This window comes from Asterias amurensis, chromosome 6 (assembly GCF_032118995.1).
Source record: "Asterias amurensis chromosome 6, ASM3211899v1".
In the NCBI taxonomy this organism is placed as follows: domain Eukaryota; kingdom Metazoa; phylum Echinodermata; class Asteroidea; order Forcipulatida; family Asteriidae; genus Asterias; species Asterias amurensis.
Window position 1 is genome coordinate 8,284,552 of NC_092653.1, and position 18,085 is coordinate 8,302,636.

Genomic DNA, 18,085 nt, shown 5'->3' on the forward strand with positions numbered 1-18,085 from the left:
ATTTTTGTGATCTTATCCACAATAACTTAAAACTCTTATGCGTAAAATCAATAAGGATAGCAGAAGGTACAAGGTACGTGTTTACGAAGAGACCAAACCCCTGTACGTAAAGGGTGTGTGTGTGTACGTATCTATCACGTGAACCAATCAGATCGTACCATGTTTGGAGATTGGGGAGTGAGATGGATAGATATAATTCTTCACAGCTCCAGTATCAGCATTAGGTTTGCATCTTGAATACAGGCTGTTGCAAAGTTTTCTGTCGTTGCAAACTGATTTTCAATAAAAACAAGTCACTCTGCGTGGAATGAAAGCTTCAACTTGGAACAATCTCCCTGAAGACCTTATCAACTCTCGCTAGTTTTAAGAAGGGTGTACAGTCTGTCCAGCTCCACTAGGTCAGCCTGAGCTGTTTTTAGCCGCACTCTACGTTAAATGTTCACCAACCTGCACTGTATACATCCACACCCTCGCAAGCACACAACAACCACAGTACGTAATACACAAGGCAGTCGAAGAAGACTCTGTTAGAGATTGTTATGGCACCCTAACTGGCATGGCTTCTGGTCTGTGCCTTTCTTCAAGAGGTTGTTGCATCAGCCACTCAGCAACTTTTACCAAGCCATATTCTGATCAAGAGAGAGTTTTTCCCAGCTGAGAATAAAGCCTTGCAACAAGTTTCATACAGACAGATACTTTATAAATCTCCTGTCATCTGTGTGAGTTATTGCCACTCTGATCCTAACTGTCAATCGGTGAATTATCACACCAGCAGTCATCTCTGTCAGCTGAACAATGTGACCAGGGCTCAGTATCCTGATGACTTCAAAACCCTCTACGACAGCTTGTACTTCGATGCCAGTGCAACCACAAGTCTACTCTCTCAAAAACCCTCAACAAAATCTTTTAGTACAACCCCCTTGTCGTCTGAGCTCATCAAAACATCCTCTGCAGATCCTACCGCCCTTCTCACTGCCTTGCTAAAACCAACAACCGTCTCACGACCTTTCACATCTCTCTCTTCAGCAATCAACGAAGTAACCAGCAATACAACTACGGCTGTCACCACTGAGCAACCCGCAGAACCCACTGAGCAGACCACACCAACAGAGACAACAACTCGGACCCCTTCGCAAAAAACATTCTCTACACCTCCAACCACAACTACCCCGTCAGTGACCACCAAGCCCCTTCACCTCACCAGTTGTAAGGAGCTTCTTGAGGCAGGTATAGTGGACAGTGGTGTCTACATAATATATCCAGACGGGTTCAGTGGGGGTCTGCAAGTCTACTGTGACATGGAGACAGACGGTGGAGGATGGATCGTAATCCAGAGGCGGCAAGATGGCAGTGTTGACTTCAACTGCAACTGGGCCGAGTACAAAAATGGATTTGGTGACTTATCCGGTGAATTCTGGCTTGGAAATGAGAACATACGCATCTTGACCGAGTCTGTCACTACCTGGCGGCTTCGAGTTGACTTACAGGACTGGAAAAACAAAAGAGCTTGGGCGATATACTCAAGGTTCCAGATAACTGGTAGCTATTACACGCTCCAATACAATTCCTACGAAACCAGAATCAGTACAGCGGGTAATGTAGACTCTCTCCTTGTTCACAAAGGGATGCGATTTTCAACTGGAGATCGCGACCATGATAAAAGTCACTCTAATTGTGCAGGGAGGTACGAAGGAGGTTGGTGGTTTAATTCCTGTCATGTTTCTTTCCTCAATGGTCAATACTATCAATCTACTGAATATGTTCTTTCAGCCCATGGTGTACAGTGGTACTACTGGAGAAACTACCCCTACTCCCTCAAGTCATGCAGCATGAAAATAAAACTGGACTAAATATTTATTTAAAGGCACTGGATAGTTTGGTAATATTGCCAAATATTCTCACTTGGTGTCTCCCAACATAAGCATAAAATAACAAATCTGTGAGACATTTGGGCTCAACTGGTCATCAAAGTTGCAAGAAAATAAGGGAAGAAATAACACAATTGTTGCACAAATTGTGTTGCTTTCAGATGCATAATAAAGGGCTAATTGGAAGTATTGTAACATTTGAGTGAGAAATAACCTTTTTCTCAAAAACTACGTTACTTCAGAGGGAGCCGTTTCTCACAATGTTTTATACTATCAAAGGCTCTCCACTGTTCAGTACCAAGTAAGTTAGTATGCTATATATTTTGAGTAATTACTAATGTGTCATTGTGCCATTAACCTTGATGGCATCAAATCCTACAAGATCCTAAGAAAGTTATCTGAAGGTTTACCATAATATGGTACTGCATGCTAAAATACCAATTGCTTATAATTAGAATAGGGATACCAATCCTATTCTAGTCCAAACCTTTGGATGTTTACTCCGAATAGAGTGGAATGCATTTCACCACGTGTAATCCAATCACAGGCGGGTGTGGCATAGTATACAAGTATTTACTGTTTAGATTAAAACTACCACGCCCGAGGTGATTCTCTCTGGTCTGTATATTCCCGATGCGAAGCCAACAGAATCACCGAGGAAGTCGCGATTTTTACATCGCATAAGTAAAAGCGGTATATATTAAACTAACATTTTGAGCACAATGGGTATATTTCATATTTTGACATAATTTTTCTGTAATGAAGATGCCATGCAATTTTTTAGATATAAATTTTGCATAGCTATTTTTTATAGATTAGAGAAAGTTTGTTATTTATGGTGTTGCATGAAAAAGTGGTAGTAATTTTTTTTTTAATTAAATAAATAAATAAATAAATAATTTATTATCAGGATTGCGATTTTATCTTAAACAATTTTGCTTGTTCCATGTGTTTTGTGCATGGCACATGGCATATGCAAAAGCTTTTTATAAGTTTTCATTTTAAACGGCATCATTTGTCAAAATTCATTCAGAGGAAACAGTTTTTTACAAAAATTTATTTTGGTAAAATTGGGCCGCGCAACAAGAAATTTTAAAAGAGTAAATTCATTTCAATCCGTTTGTTTGGAGAAAAACACCCGGCAACTTACCTAAAAACAATACCAAAACTGGTTCATGTTTTTGGGGGGATTTGTGCACGTTCACATGTGTGCTTATTTCCATAGCAACAATCAAAGTAAACAAATGTGACTTTTCGGTATTCATTTAATCACTAAATAAAACAAGAAAAGGACTGTTTGCAATAAATAATAATATAAAAAAAAAATGCTTGAAAATAAAAATGTCATTGCCTCAACTTAGTACATGTATGTAAGAGGATTTGTAATGGTATAAAACTTAATAGTCGGTAAGTTGTTAAATTGAAACAGGTTTTTCTGGTGTGTAGTAAATGTTGCTGTTTTTTCTTTTTCTTATGAGAGGGATCACTAATGACATGTTAAGCTGTAAATTTATATAGATATTAGATATGGTTGTATATCAGTAAAAACAACCTTTTGTAATAGATTGTACAACTCGTTCGTATTCAAACATTTTTAGTACAACTTTGGTCCCTCGTACATTGCTTTTACCGCTGAATGGAAACAGACTCTTGCACCTGAACGGGTCCAAATATTTGAATGCGCGTGTGACTTGCACAGTCTATTTTCATGAGATAACTTGAAACCAAGACTTACCCGGCATCAACAATTTTGCTTGGAAGTATGTTTGCGTGTAAATTGTAGTGAAATTGCTATTGTAGGCACATAAAAACTACAATAAAACTATCCTGTCCCAAAAGGTCTCGCAATTTCAATTGATGTTTGTAATATCTAATTTCAATTTGAAATGCAAGACATTACATGACAACACAATTTTGATACCCCAAGGCGAAACCAGGCATATCTTTGAAACAGTTAAATGTAATTACAAGGCTAGAAACCCAAGATATTATTCTTCATCTTGAGGTACACTTCCCTTGCAGGTACTCTTTAGGTGTTATTTTAAAGTTATTTTTCTAATCTACTTGATTTCCCAAAAAACAAAAACAATTTTAAGTTTTGAAAGGAAGTCCTTGTTTTTTGCCAAACATATAAGGCAGTTGTACATGTAGGTTGAATGGCTAATGACTGGCAGATATTTTCAAAAAATAGGGAGCTCACAAATTTTAGGAAAAGACGGCCCAGTTGGCAGAGAGCTGACACGTTATTCCAGAGGTCCCAGCTTCGAATCCCACTCAACAACAATTTGTCCTTGTTCAACCCAAATTTAATTTGTAAAACTATTTTGAGTAATATTTTTGACTGAGTGTGTTATAAGTAATAAAGGTAAAGTGCAAACAATATTATTTTTCTTTGTCCTTAGATAATCACAATGTTGTTTCAGTTTCCTGCCCATATGTATTACATACAGATTATAACTTTTTTTTTTAGCCCTCCTTAGGTGGAAGCATGATCCCAAAGGGCCATTACCCCCCCCCCTTCTCCTGAGCAGGCCCAACCATACCCCCATCCCCAGCAGGCACGTATCATCCCGCCCTACATTGATCCCCACCAGGTCACTGACCTGCCCTTCCCCTCCCCAGCAGACACTTGTAACCCCACCCTGATCCTCAGCAGGTCGCTAAACTTAAAACAAACCTATGCAATAGCCCCCCCCCCAAGATAGTTTGTTGAGGGCTGGTAAACTCAGTTTCTTTCAAAATCAAATTTAACAGCATGAATTATATTAATTTTTGTTTTTTACCCATACACGGATGTGTGTCAGTACTGTATACTAAGTACTTTCCCGAGTCCTGTGAAAAAATATCACAGGCATGTTACTCGAGTGGGATTCGAACCCACGACCCTTGCAATTCTAGAGCAGTGTCTTACCAACTAGACTACCGAGGTTGCCCGGTAGCTAGAGGCAGTTTGAATCCTATGTTTTGAATTATATTGACATACATGTACATGTATAGAAAGAACATTAAAAACGCCAAAAACAAACAATTAAACAAACAAAAGCAGTGTAAGCCAGACTAACCTGTAGCAGTGTCCAGGCTCTGTACGTCCTGCTCGTCCGGCCCTCTGATTGGCTGAAGCCTGAGATGTCCACGTGATTTTGAATGATGAGACACCGGTGACCTTGTCATAGTATCGCTTCTTGACCTGCGAAAAGAGATCATAATATTACTATTATTTTTTATTAACATTTTCACAGTGTATAGTGGGCAAATGTTTCAACAACTTTGTAGCTGACTGGCACTGCCCACCAAATGACTTGGCTCAGTTTCATAGAGCTGCTTAACGGCCGATTTTGTGCTTACTGTGCGATTTCCATTTCGAAGGGCTGTTACCGGTAGCACACGAAAAGGCATTCTTACCTTCCGGTGCTTTTTGCACAAAAATTAATGACATTAATGACATAACAATACAAATCCAAGGTGAACACAAAAGGTCGCCGCCTAATTTTCTTGGTAACATGAAATTGCCGCCTAATTTTCTTGCTAACCTGCAATACCTTTACAACTTAGCAAATTTGTCTGCTACAGTAAGCACGAAAATTTGCTAACCATTAAGCAGCTCTATGAAATTTGGCCCTGGTTGTTTAAGCTCGTTTGTGGTTTGCAGAGAAGTAAGGTTGTTTTTGTCTGTGTACATGTATACAGCACAAAATGGTATTTTTTTGCTTTTGGGAAAAGTCCACATTCCGTCCACATCCATGCCTCAATTACACAGGGGTCGATTTCACAAAGAGTTAGGACTAGTCCTAACTTAGGACTAGTCCTAAGAGATATCATAAACGTACAGCTAGTCCTAAGTTAGGACGGGTAACTCGTCCTAACTCGAGATAAGACTAGTCTTAACTCTGTGTAAAATCCACCCCTGGACTCGTTCAAAAACTGCTCTCAAAACACATTTAATTAAATACATACAAGCTGTTCAGTTTCTGCTTTTTCATTCCACTTTAAATTGTCAATTCTTTGTTATAGTACACTTCTTGTTGCAGCGCTTAGAAACCTGGTATTAAGCGCTCTACACATGCATGTTATTATTGCATGCTATTATAAAATAGCCTCTCCAGATATAATTGTAGATGACGCACTGTACATAAGTGATTTTTATCAATAAATTTGGCAATCAATCTAATACATTTGAAAACTTTTGCCGAGAATAACCGTGAATGTGACGAATACAAATATTTTAAAAAGTAAAATAATCTCCCTCACCCTGCCTGTATCGACCAGATATTTAATTCCAGGTATCGTGAGAGACGTCTCCGCTACATTGGTTGCCACCACGCAGAGCCGAGTGTTCTCTGGGGGAGGTTGGAAGACCTTAGCCTGCTGATGGGGCGCCAGGAGCGAGTACATGGGTAGAACATGAAGGGGTACCTCATCTTCACTATCTTCTTGTGGCTAAAAAAATTTAAAAATGTTACAACAATAAATAATAATATATATATTTTCTTTGAGGCAACACCATGTGTGTATCTACTTGCCAGGTAGATTTTTGTTCCTTAGAACGGTCTTGCTCTGTATTCTACTACCGCGATAGATTTCCAGAATTTGGGAGACAATGGTCTTGTACATGTATAGCGCACGTATCCACCAACAAGGTGCTTAAAATTTATGAGACCGATTTGTGTAGAAGGGTTTACAAGGTGCTGTGGTGCACTCTGGTCGCTGCAACAAACACCAGGGCGAACCTCTTCTATTAACGATAAGTATACTAGGTTCTTTTACGTGCATTACACAACACACGTTTTACATCCAATCCGAAGGATGCCCAATAATGGTTTAGTGTCTTGCTTAAGTTCACAAGTGTCGAGACCACACTCTGCTGACTGGAAACACTAGAGCTTGAGTCCAGTGTGCTTGACTCTGTATTAAGTACATTCAGCTCGATTTACTTGAATAAATTATAAATCCATTCAGAATTTTTTTTTCTTCACATTCTTCACACTTGGTAATGTTTTGATAGTAATAACCCACACACCAAAGGTCGAGCATGAGAACAGCCAATCACATCACACTTACCATATTGTCCTCATCTTCATCAGCTTCATTAACCTGAAAGCCATCATCTGATTGGTCATCTTCTTCGTCCTTGGTTTCATCCACTTCCTCTTCTTCGTACGGCTTTACAGAATAACTGAGGTCAAAGTTCATAGTTGTTTGTTGTTAAAATAAAAAACATGATGATACAACCGCTGGCAATTACATAATAATTAATTTTGTTTTTTATACTTTTTCTGCAGTCCAGTAAAAATTAAAAAGGTAGGGTCATAGATTGTTTGTTGTAAAGGTAATGCTAATTTATTTGCAGAATTGTTAACACAAAAACCAAAAAAGTCCGATGTGAATTTTTCAGCTAAATACAATGCCTACTGGTTGAGAAAACAGCAAATAACTGTCGCAGTATTTTCACAAGAACGTTGAATTCATCTACGTTTTAGTGAGGTGACAGTGGGTACCAACCACATCTCTGGCTCTAACATTCGTGAACGGACACCATCCCTCAGAAATCTAAGAAAGGATTTGCATGAATTTTTTCTTTGTCTAAATTTTGTTGCATTGATTTCTAATCAACTGGGGCATTTTAGACAAAATGATTACACAGGATGCATACTACCATTACCATCTTCATAAGCCTTCTGATAGAAATAGCAAAAACAATTTCTTTAAAGGGATTATGTAACTTTTGCAGGAGAAAAAACACAATGTCCACATATTTACACTAAACTTACACAGTTTGAAGATAATGATAGTAGAAAGCTTCCCTGAAAATACTATGTGCTGAGGTGCTGTAGTTTTTGGGAAATGAGTAAAACAACGTCATGAAAATAATTTTCGTCTCATGAGATGAAAATTATTTGAATCATTTACAAACGTATTTTCATGACATTGTTTTACTCATTTCTCAAAAACTACAGCACCTCAGTAAGTAAGATTTGAAGGGAAGCTTTCCACTATCATTATCTTCAAACCCTGTAAGTTTAATGTAAATCTATGGACATTTTGAAAAAGTACCCAAATCCTTAAAAGTATGACCATGCATTCTTTGCTTTCAATACAAGAAAGAAATAATAATAATACATATAATAAAGACATATGAAATCTTACTTGTCTAGACTGATCTTTGGAAGTTTCATTTTCTTGAAGGCCTTTATTGAGTCTTCATCCTCCTTAATCTGTTCCTCCTCGTTGGATCCACCTTCTGATGGTTTCCTCTTCAAGGTAGGTTTTTTACCTGTATACAGGGGTGTGACATTGTATCTTAAAAGCAGTGGACACTATTGGTAGTTACTCAAAATAATTATTATCATAAAAGCTTTCTTGATTACGAGTAATGGGGAGAGGTTGATAGTATAAAACATTGGGAGAAACAATTTAGAATTTGAGGTCTTGAAATCAAGCATCTGAAAGCAAACAACTTCGTGTGATCGTGGTGCGACAAGGGTGTTTTTTTCTTTCATTAATATCTCGCAATTTCGACGGCGATTGAGCTCAAATTTTCACAGGTTTGTTACTTTATGCATATATATGTGCAAAAGGGAAACCCTGAACAGGCAGGCAGGGCCCACTAAATGGGAACCCTTTGATCCCACATCATAATAGAAACAAACAGACAGGGACAACAGCAAAAATACAAAAATGCGAAAAACAAATGTAGAAAACCATGAAGTACATGTATAGTAAACAAGTATACAATGTACTTCGTTCCAGTTCGAAAATTCTTCTAACAGCAGTTCTAGTCCACACAAAGTTCTACGGTCAGCGTTCCTTCAAATATGCTTCACCTAGACTATGGAACTCTCTTCCCAACAATGTCAAAGACTGTTCCACGCTAGAACAGTTTAAAGGCAGTGGACACTATTGGTAATTACTCAAAATAGTTATTGGCATAAAACCTTTCTTGGTGACGAGTATTGGGGAGAGGTTGATGGTATAAAACACTGTGAGAAACGGCTCCCTCTGAAGTGCCATAGTTTACGAGAAAGAAGTAATTTTCCACGAATTTGATTTCGAGACCTCAAGTTTAGAACTTGAGGTCTCGAAATCAACTATCTAAACGCACACAACTTCGTGTGAAAAGGGTGTTTTTTCTTTCATTGTTATCTCGCAACTTCGATGACCGATTGAGCTCAAATTTTCACAGGTTTGTTATTTTACGTATATGTTGAGATACACCAAATGTGAAGGCTAGTCTTTGACAATTACCAATAGTGTCCACTGCCTTTAAATCTAAACTTTTAACCCATCGTTTTAATCACAGAAGTGCATAGAGACTCATTTGTATTTTAAACTATACAAGAACTGCTTATCATTATTTTATTATTATGTTAATTCGGTAGACAATTACCTTTGTTCTTGTTGTACCTGGAGCGTAGTTTACTACATAATGAGCTGACCTCATTCTGACCTGTCACAAAGACTAAGATCCCACCGGGAGGTAACGTCCGATGAATCTTCAGTACCTGCAATGTGGGTCAGAATGACTTGATTTATTATGGCCAGAGATAGTCAGGCATTGAGACTGTATTTTGTCATAAAAAGAGAAGAAGTCGTAGAGCGAGACACAACATGACTTTGTTTAGTTTAGTTTAGTTTTGTTACGCTTTACACTGGCATAAAAATATACCCATAGATAAATTAAGATAAAAGAATCATAATAGATTAAAATACCAAGCCAGTGAGTGGCAAGAAGGAACAGGTGACCAGCATGCCCTCTACAAAATCGTCCTGCCACAAAGAATGTCACCTAATACCCACCCTCAGTCTAAAAAACACCCACCCCTCTGTTTAAAAAACACCCATCCCTCAGAATAAAACCCAACAAACTTTGTACTTTGTCCAACTATGTTCAATGGCAAAGCAGTGTCCAAAACCAAGCTGAAAAGTTCTATGCCTTGTGAACAGAAAATTCAATAAAAAAAAATTAATTAAAAAAATCTTCAATTGAAATTGTCTCTTTATCAGAAAACAAAATTGAAAACCCCACGGATGCAACCGAAACAAAATGCACAGTTTTTATTTTATACCAAACCTTTCTGTTTGAAAAAAAACAGAAAACAAATTAACCAGAAGCTCAAAATTGATTGATAAAGTTTCTTAGAATTAAAAAATATCAAAATAATGCCAATAGAGCATCGCCATCACCTAGGTTCAAGTTATTCTGCTTAGCTTCAAATATCAGTGTTTGTGATTTATAATAGTAATAACATAAATAAATATATTTTATAGTTTTAAAATGTCACCTTTTTCTCAGCTTCCTCCATGTAGTTATCTATGGGTGTCCTCTTGTTGAAGTGGACGGTCACTGGAAACTGTCTCGACTCCACCTGAACAAAGAAAACAAATAATAATACTATTCAACCCACCAGTTCTTTAGAACCAACACTACTCAAATAAGTACTTTCAAATCCTACTTTCCAATCACTCAGGTAGGGTGATAGAAACGACCACGATTACAGGAATGTTATTGGCCCAATGACCAGGGTACTAATGTTAAGCGCACTGATACGTTATTGCAAAATGTGCTATATAAGAACTAAGTATTATTATTATTATTGTTCATGAAAACAAATAATAATACTTTTCAATCCACCAGTTCTTTAGAACCAATACTCAAAAGAGATAGTGTTACTGCAAACCGCACTTGATTATACTCCCCAAACAAAGTTTCAAATCCTACTTGACAATCACTCAGGTAGGGTGATAGAATTTGATCATGAGGCATTCAATATATTTATTAAGTGTAACCCCTGACCGTTGCAATTCTAGAGCAGTGTCTTTTTAATACCAACTAGACCAACGAGAGTGCCAGTTAGCTGGAGGCAGTTCGAAATCCTATGTTTTAGCAGCGTATACCGCAGTGATTTAATCGGGTAAAGAAGTTGTGAATTTGACTGACCTTGATGACGGGTGGCTTGATTTTAAAGAGTCGCTGGTTCTCAGTGAAGTCTTCTACTCTCAGAGTGGCCGACATGATGACCAGTTTCATCTTCTGACCTTTCTGTAAGAATTATCAAGAAACGACCACAATTACAGGAATGTTATAGATGTTAAATTTGCATCAAGGGATTAAGAGTATTAATTTTGGTTTTTACCCATACACCGATGTGTGTTAGCACTGTATACTCAGTACTTCCCGAGTCCTGTGAAAAAGTATCACAGGCATATTACTCGGGTGGGATGGGATTCGAACCCACGACCCTTGCAATTCTAGAGCAGTGTCTTACCAACTAGATTACTGAGATTGCCCGATAGCTAGAGGCAGTTCGAATCCTATGTTATTGGCCCAATGACCAGGGCACAAGTGTAAACAGGTAAAGCGCATTGATACATTATTGTTAAATGTGCTATATAAGAACTAAATACTAGTATCATTGTCGTTTGCTTTTTGCAAAAGTTCATGACCCCGAATGACATTTGACCTGACCTTGTTCCTCAGTGGTACTATTCTTGACAGCAGTCCGATCAGTATGTCTGTGTACACACTGCGTTCGTGGGCTTCGTCAATGATAATCACCGAGTACTTCGTTAACAGGAAATCCTGAAGAGGTGGAGAAAATATTTAAGGAACTGTATTAGTGTATCAAGGGTAGGTTCTTTACATGTTAGTATTTTATTCAAATTTTAGAAAACATTTGCAAAACTGGCATGACTGTGGATAAGCGATAAAACCCCCCGAGTTGAAAGCCACGACTCTACAGGTTTCAAATTACCGTTTAAAGACCAGGTTACCACTCTTTTCTTCCCATTATAAAAACTAGAATAGCATAGTTTTTTTAAACATAATTCTTGTGAGGTTTTTAAAACCTACACGTGAAAAATAACCTTACGAAGAAGTATTGGGCTTGAATTAAAGAACTACTTCAAATGTGTCTGTTTTCAGATAAACATGTCACATCACCATTTTCTATTTTAGCTTTTGGCTAAAGTATGATTAAAAAAGGTTGTTTAGTGGTACCTTTCCTCCCCTTCCGCCTGTAGGACCCTGGTTCAAATCCCACCAGGGGCACTATGTGGATAATTTTTTTCAGTTTCTACCCGATGGCTAGATTTTTCCCTGGAATAATCTCAGGAATTTTCCTCCCACATCTTCTCTTTGTTCAGGTTCTTGGTTAGTACAGTAGTTAAATTCGCTTTTCTGAGACTCCTCGGCTTTATAACCCAAATTATGAATAAATAAATTTAAAAAATTAAATAGTGCATTACCCTCTGGATTTCTTTCAGCAGCACACCATCAGTCATGAACTTGAGCTTGGTGTCTTCAGTTACGTTGCCTTGGTAACGGATCATGTAGGACACAACTCTGTAAATTTATACCCAATTTATACAAGTGAAACAACCCAAATGAAATAATAAAAGACCTTTTAACTTCCATCTATTAAATTTCCGTCTTTTAAAACACTTTTTCTTTTTTTGAAAACAACAAATTCTGTGGAGCTGTAAAGTACTGTTCAACTTTTCATTTAACTGACAAAGTTTGAATATCATTTTTTAAAGGTATAACTATTATATTGGTATGACTACATTTTGTTACATTTTTTAAATATTTTTATTTGCAAGTCACCAGACACACAAAGCCTGAAGGTCACTTCAAGGTGTGGGCTACAATTATTTTTGTCCAGAGGCATATGCCACCTACTCCTAGGGCTGAAACAGGGTTACCCCTGTTACAGTCCATACGGATGTAGGCTTGGGTATCATCAGTTCGAAGGTCTTTTATTATTTCATTTTTTTCATGTGAAACACCAAAGATTTCAACATCTGTATAAAAATATTAACACCATTACCTCTAACAATCCAAACCCTTCAAAATCCAACTGCATTTTTTATAGACTGGAGACTTATTCACATCATCATAATCAGAGTCCAACAGTTTGGATATTGGAATGCCATAAAAATACAGTTGAGTTTTGGTAGAATGAGGACTGCTTCCTGTATAAATCACTCATGGAAGATTGGGTTTTAAAGGCACTGGACACTATTGGTAATCACTCAACTGTCACTCAAAATAATTTATAGCATAAAAACTTACTTGTGAACGATCAATGGGGAGCTGTTGATAGTATAAAACTTTGTGAGAAATGGCTCCCTCTGAAGAGACGTAGTTTTCAAGAAAGAAGTAATTTTCCACTAAATTTGATTTTGAGACTTCAAGCGTGAGGTCTCGAAATCAAGCATCTGAAAGCACAAAACTTGTGCAACAAGGGCGTTTTTGTTCTTCCATTATTATCTTGCATTTTCGGTGACCAATTGAGTTAAAATTTTCACAGAGTAATTATTTTATGCATATGTTGAGATACACCAAGTGAGAAGACTGGTCTTTGAAAACTACGAATAGTGTCCAGTGTCTTTAAAGAGTGAAGATCTATTCGTACCATTCACTATAGAATCACATAACTCATAGTAAAGTAGGTCAACCAAACATGGTTACTAGAAAGCTCAATTCTACTCAACACACAAACCTTTTTGAAAGGTTCATTTCCATGGCAACCCGTTCAGACATCGTTACTGCGGCCACTCTCCTTGGCTCCGTTATTCCTATTAGACCCTCCCTGCAGATAAAAACAAAGGCAGACGACAGAAAGCGATGAATAATTAACGACAATAATCCTGAAAGACTTTGATGTCAGCAATCATTGTATAATTTATGGTGATGTGAAACTCACTGGCGCCACCTAAAAACATTTTCTTCGCTTGAGGTGATTTTGTTCTTCAGAAAAGCTACAACAAAAAAATTAGAAGTAGCAAATACTTGTAAATCTTTAACAAAAATTCAAAATGTTTTCTATGTGAACAGGCCTAGAATTTCATCTTTGATAGAGCAAGGCCATTTAATTTTAAGGGCACTTCAATGTGAAAATCTTTAAGTTTCTGGGAAACTTTTTAAGAGGCAGCGAGGCTGAGAACAGTGGTAACAGAGACCATAGCCTGTGTGTAACTCCAGTCCTGTGTGAATCATTTAAAAGAGCTGGGCCCAATTTCATAGAGCTGCTAAGCACAAAAATTTGCTTAGCATGAAATTTCTTCCTTGATAAAAACAGGTTTAACAACTAAATTTCCATGTGATTTTCAGGATAAGCAAACAAAAGCTGAATACCAGTAACAAGCACTTATGCAACAAATGGAAATTTGGCTGGTAATCCTGTTTTTATCTGGGAAGAAATTTCATGCTTTGTGCTTAGCAGCTCTATGAAATTGGGCCCTGGAGTGGTCTCAAACTTTCGAACAGTATGCCCATACTCCTGCGAGCAGAGTATACCGTTCAAAACATCGAGACCACACCAGCTCTTTTCAGAGCCAACACAGTACCCACAAGTTTACTGGCTATCAATAGTTTTTTCCTAAAGATGACAGAAGTGTAATCTTTGGTGACTTACTCAGCGTAGCCTGCCTCGTATAAGAACTGTGGAACTTGGGTTGTCTTTCCACTTCCCGTTTCACCACACAGAATGACAACCTGGTTGTCGCTGATCGCTTCCATTACCACTTGCTCTTCTGCGAGGATAGGTAAGGCTAGCCTAGCTTCCTGAAATCAGAGTGTTGGAAAAAAGAAAGAAAATAGTACTCAGAGTACCTTTTATACACACACATTCAGGCATGATATTTCACGGAGGCAACAGAGGCGATTGCCTCCATGCCCTGGCGCTCTTGAAATTCTCCACAATAGAAATTTACAATTTCCTCATAGGGTGCCCTTTACAAAGTAGAAAAAGCCTTGGTGACCTTACCCTTTAAAAAACGAAGCATACAGGCCTGCACTTTTTGCAGAAGCTTATCATATGGAAAGGTTTGCGGTAACACCATGTAATGACTATCTCTCAATGAGTTGGGGTGGCTCTGAAAAGAACTGTTGTTCTAAGTTTTTATGCTAATAATTATTTTGAGTAAACACCAACAGTGTCCACTGCCTTTAGGAAATACTTTTGTGTGCTTAGCAAGTTTGTGTACTTACAGGCTGTATGAAATTGAGCCCAGGGTGTTTGAGAGTAAAACCAGCTTATAAAATAAACTTTTGATAGAACAACAGCAAGATCAAAATGGTTTCTAATCACAAGCAAAAAAAAAGACATCAAAAGTTTTAGCCCCGGCACCAAGCATGCCAAGAAACTAGAGTAGAATCTCATGGTGACCTTTGGAAGGTCAATGATCACTCACCTGAACCTCTTCTTTTCTATCAACGTGTACAAACACAGCTGGTTTCCTCTCTTGTGGCGTTTTTATCACCGGCACCTTACCGCTGTCTGAACTCTTCTCAGTGGTATCACCTTCCTTCTTTCCACTCTCTTCAGCACACTTTGACCCCACAATGACCTCTTCATCCCTTACATCATCTATTGCCATTGTTTCAGTTCTTGATTTCTCTTCCGATACATCTTGGCTTTTATCTTCTGGTTTGCCTTCGCCTTCATTTTCTTCATCCTCCTCGTCGTAGTCACTTGACTCTTCATCGCTGGAGTCTGTCTCACTTTCTTCTTGCTCCTCTGTTTTTAAACTCTGCCGTTTGTTGATGCCTCTGATGCTGTTGATAGTCACCCCTTCTTCTTTCTTCTCTAAAGTTTGCCTTAGAGAAAAACGAGCAGATTTTATAATTAAATTGATGATAATAACATAGGTGCACTTCCCCAGTAAACCATTCAAAGGTGCCGGTCTGTAAGAAGTTAAAGTGGAAGTAAAAAGTATTGTCAAAATGTTATGAAGGCAAGGATGAACAAGTGTGTTTTAAGTTTCCGCTGGAAGAAAGTGATTCTGTACATTTTGTCTGAGGTCTTTAAGAAGCGGATCCCAGAGTCTTGTTGAAAAAAGGCTCCGTTAAATGCCAGTTAAAATGTCTGTCGACCAGTCAGAATTCACTCCATCCAAGTGGTCCGGCTAACTAGTTCAGTGTTGAAAAAGCCGCCTCAAGACACTTCTGTTCCCAGAATCAACCTAATTTGCTCCTCTTTTTTGTTTATCTTCTTGGTCGCTTTTTTTTGCTTAAAGTCACCTGGAAGTGGTATTTTTTCAAAACAAAGCTTTTGTCACTAATATATGTGTTTTGATGAGTGGAATGTGAATAAACAGTTACCTACGGTTTAAAAAATCAGTTCTTATGTTATTTACAAATTTAAGAGTAGACCCCGACCCGAGAGGGCGCTGTTCGTGACGTAAACCGAGGCAGACTTTGCCTGTAATGCGTAGAGTAAACACAATTGCAAAGTACATGTACGGTCCAAGTCGTGAGTTTGTACGTTTCAAAAAAAGAAAAATAATGTTTTTTTTCCGGCAATGTCGAGTGTATTGCTGCTGAATGCAGAAAAAAACTTTTTTAAAAGGTACCAACTCACGACTTGGACGTACATGTACTTTGCACGTGTGTTTACTATACGCATTGCAGGCAAAGTCTGCCTCGATTGACGTCACAAAAGGGGTAGGCGGAGTCAGCCCCCCAAACAACTTTATATATTTTTTAAACATATAAATCATGACAAACAATTACTAGAAAAATTGTTTTATTGTTCGTAAGCATTACTCTTATGATATTTCCAGGTGACTTTAATTGCTTTTTTGTTGCCCCCCCCCCTTGTCAGGCCCTCTGTTCTTTTTATAGAAGCCCCATATTGATAAACGCTTTGTATTATTATTATTAATATGATTATCTATATGATTTGTAAATATAGGCTCCCAAGGAAAAAGGTGGCGGGCTAGAAGTGAAATGACAAGCTAAATGGTCCTGCTGGCCAGTAACTAAAAAAGTGAAGGGCAAACCCTGGTCAATAATTTGTAAGAAATATAAAAAAGTCGTTTTTGAAAAGTAACCAAAGGGGGGTCAATAAGTATGTTTTATAAACATGTAAAACAAAAAGTTTAAACTGGTAATTCTTCTCCTTGTAAAATATAATTTTTGAATGTACCTTTTGGAGACTTTCTGCCCAAGATGCGCTGCAGATGAAAACATGGAGAGCTCCTCTTTCGACACCTGATGCTTGACCAATGAGGCAAAGATATCGGCTCTCTGAAATAAAAAGTGAAAATGGAATACAAAAATGAAAAAAAATTCACACCTTTTTAATCTACTAGTATCCAATATAGAAGTTTCTACCAATGACATTTCCAATGTAAATTTAACTTAAAAGGCTAATTTCCTAATAGGGTCTCAAAGCATCAAATATGAACCACAAGTGAAACAGACTGAATTAATGTTACTCAGTTTCACTTGTCGTTTGTTTGATAAATATAAATTTGAAATAAAATGTTGCATCCCCTTAAATAATGATCCTCTCCAGCTTCAGTGTGTCGGAAATTTGGGTGTGATGCTCGACTTTGCAGCAGTTACAGGTTGAATGGCTTTTGACTGGCACTCCCGATAAGTATATTGACAAAAAAAGAGAGACCGGAAACATTCAATTCAGGCTGAACCAGCAGGCTTATGAACGTTTAATCCTCACTCAAAGCCATTTTTGTCTTAAAACTTATTCTCAACCATTTCATCGTTCAGAACTAGCTCCGGGAAACCTGTTCTAATCGCTAGAGCCCCTTTGAGTGAAGTGGACGTGGCCCACAATGGATTATGTCACCTAATTCTACAAACATGATTATTTACATTTATATTATATTCATACCTTCAAACTTTTGTCTTTTCTCTCTATAACCTTCTGCAGTCTCTTCCGCTGTTTTTTACTCAGTTGTTTCGGCAAGTTCTGCTGAGTCTGTTTATTATTCTCTGAGGTTTTCTTCTTTGACGGCAGAACCAGTGGGTTGCTATGCATCGCATCACCTTTCTGGTTGATGTTTCCTCCATTGGAAGGAGCAGCCGACACCGGCAGGTCCAACTCGACACATGGAATGTTGTGTGCTTTTCGGACGTCCGAATCGTCAACAACTGTCCGCCCTCTCTTGTTATGACTACGCTTTATTCGCCCCATTACAACCTAATTTATGAGCCTTCAGGATAAAACTACACAGAACAGCACGTTTAAATCATTTTTCTTTCAAAAGAAATGAGAGAAAACACGGTTTTTCTGCACCGTATATTCGTATCTTTCACTGCACATGTGCCTCTGCCCTGCAACACCTCAATTACTACGCTATTTTGTGACCCATGACCTGCCATAAAGTAGTTTCAATTTACTTTGACAGTTAAACCTTTTTGGTGAAAATATACACTCAATTTGAAATATAAAATCATATTTTGTGTAAATATT

At 37.9% G+C, this 18,085-nt stretch overlaps 1 protein-coding gene across 1 annotated transcript in view; it reads right to left on the reverse strand.

The window, feature by feature from the left end:
* The window catches only part of LOC139938448 (probable ATP-dependent RNA helicase DHX37), a 42,914-nt gene extending 24,938 nt beyond the window's left edge, over positions 1 to 17,976 (reverse strand). Inside the window, exons 1-14 of the mRNA XM_071933983.1 lie at positions 17,504 to 17,976; positions 16,796 to 16,896; positions 15,060 to 15,465; positions 14,282 to 14,430; positions 13,367 to 13,456; positions 12,111 to 12,207; positions 11,332 to 11,445; positions 10,804 to 10,905; positions 10,148 to 10,231; positions 9,253 to 9,367; positions 8,013 to 8,139; positions 6,927 to 7,041; positions 6,117 to 6,305; positions 4,931 to 5,055 (exon numbers count right to left, since the gene is read on the reverse strand). Coding sequence (XP_071790084.1) covers positions 4,931 to 5,055; positions 6,117 to 6,305; positions 6,927 to 7,041; positions 8,013 to 8,139; positions 9,253 to 9,367; positions 10,148 to 10,231; positions 10,804 to 10,905; positions 11,332 to 11,445; positions 12,111 to 12,207; positions 13,367 to 13,456; positions 14,282 to 14,430; positions 15,060 to 15,465; positions 16,796 to 16,896; positions 17,504 to 17,806 — 2,117 coding nt within the window. The 5' untranslated portion in view covers positions 17,807 to 17,976. The remainder of the gene's footprint in view (positions 1 to 4,930; positions 5,056 to 6,116; positions 6,306 to 6,926; positions 7,042 to 8,012; positions 8,140 to 9,252; positions 9,368 to 10,147; positions 10,232 to 10,803; positions 10,906 to 11,331; positions 11,446 to 12,110; positions 12,208 to 13,366; positions 13,457 to 14,281; positions 14,431 to 15,059; positions 15,466 to 16,795; positions 16,897 to 17,503) is intronic.
* Between the last annotated feature and the right edge of the window lie 109 nt (positions 17,977 to 18,085).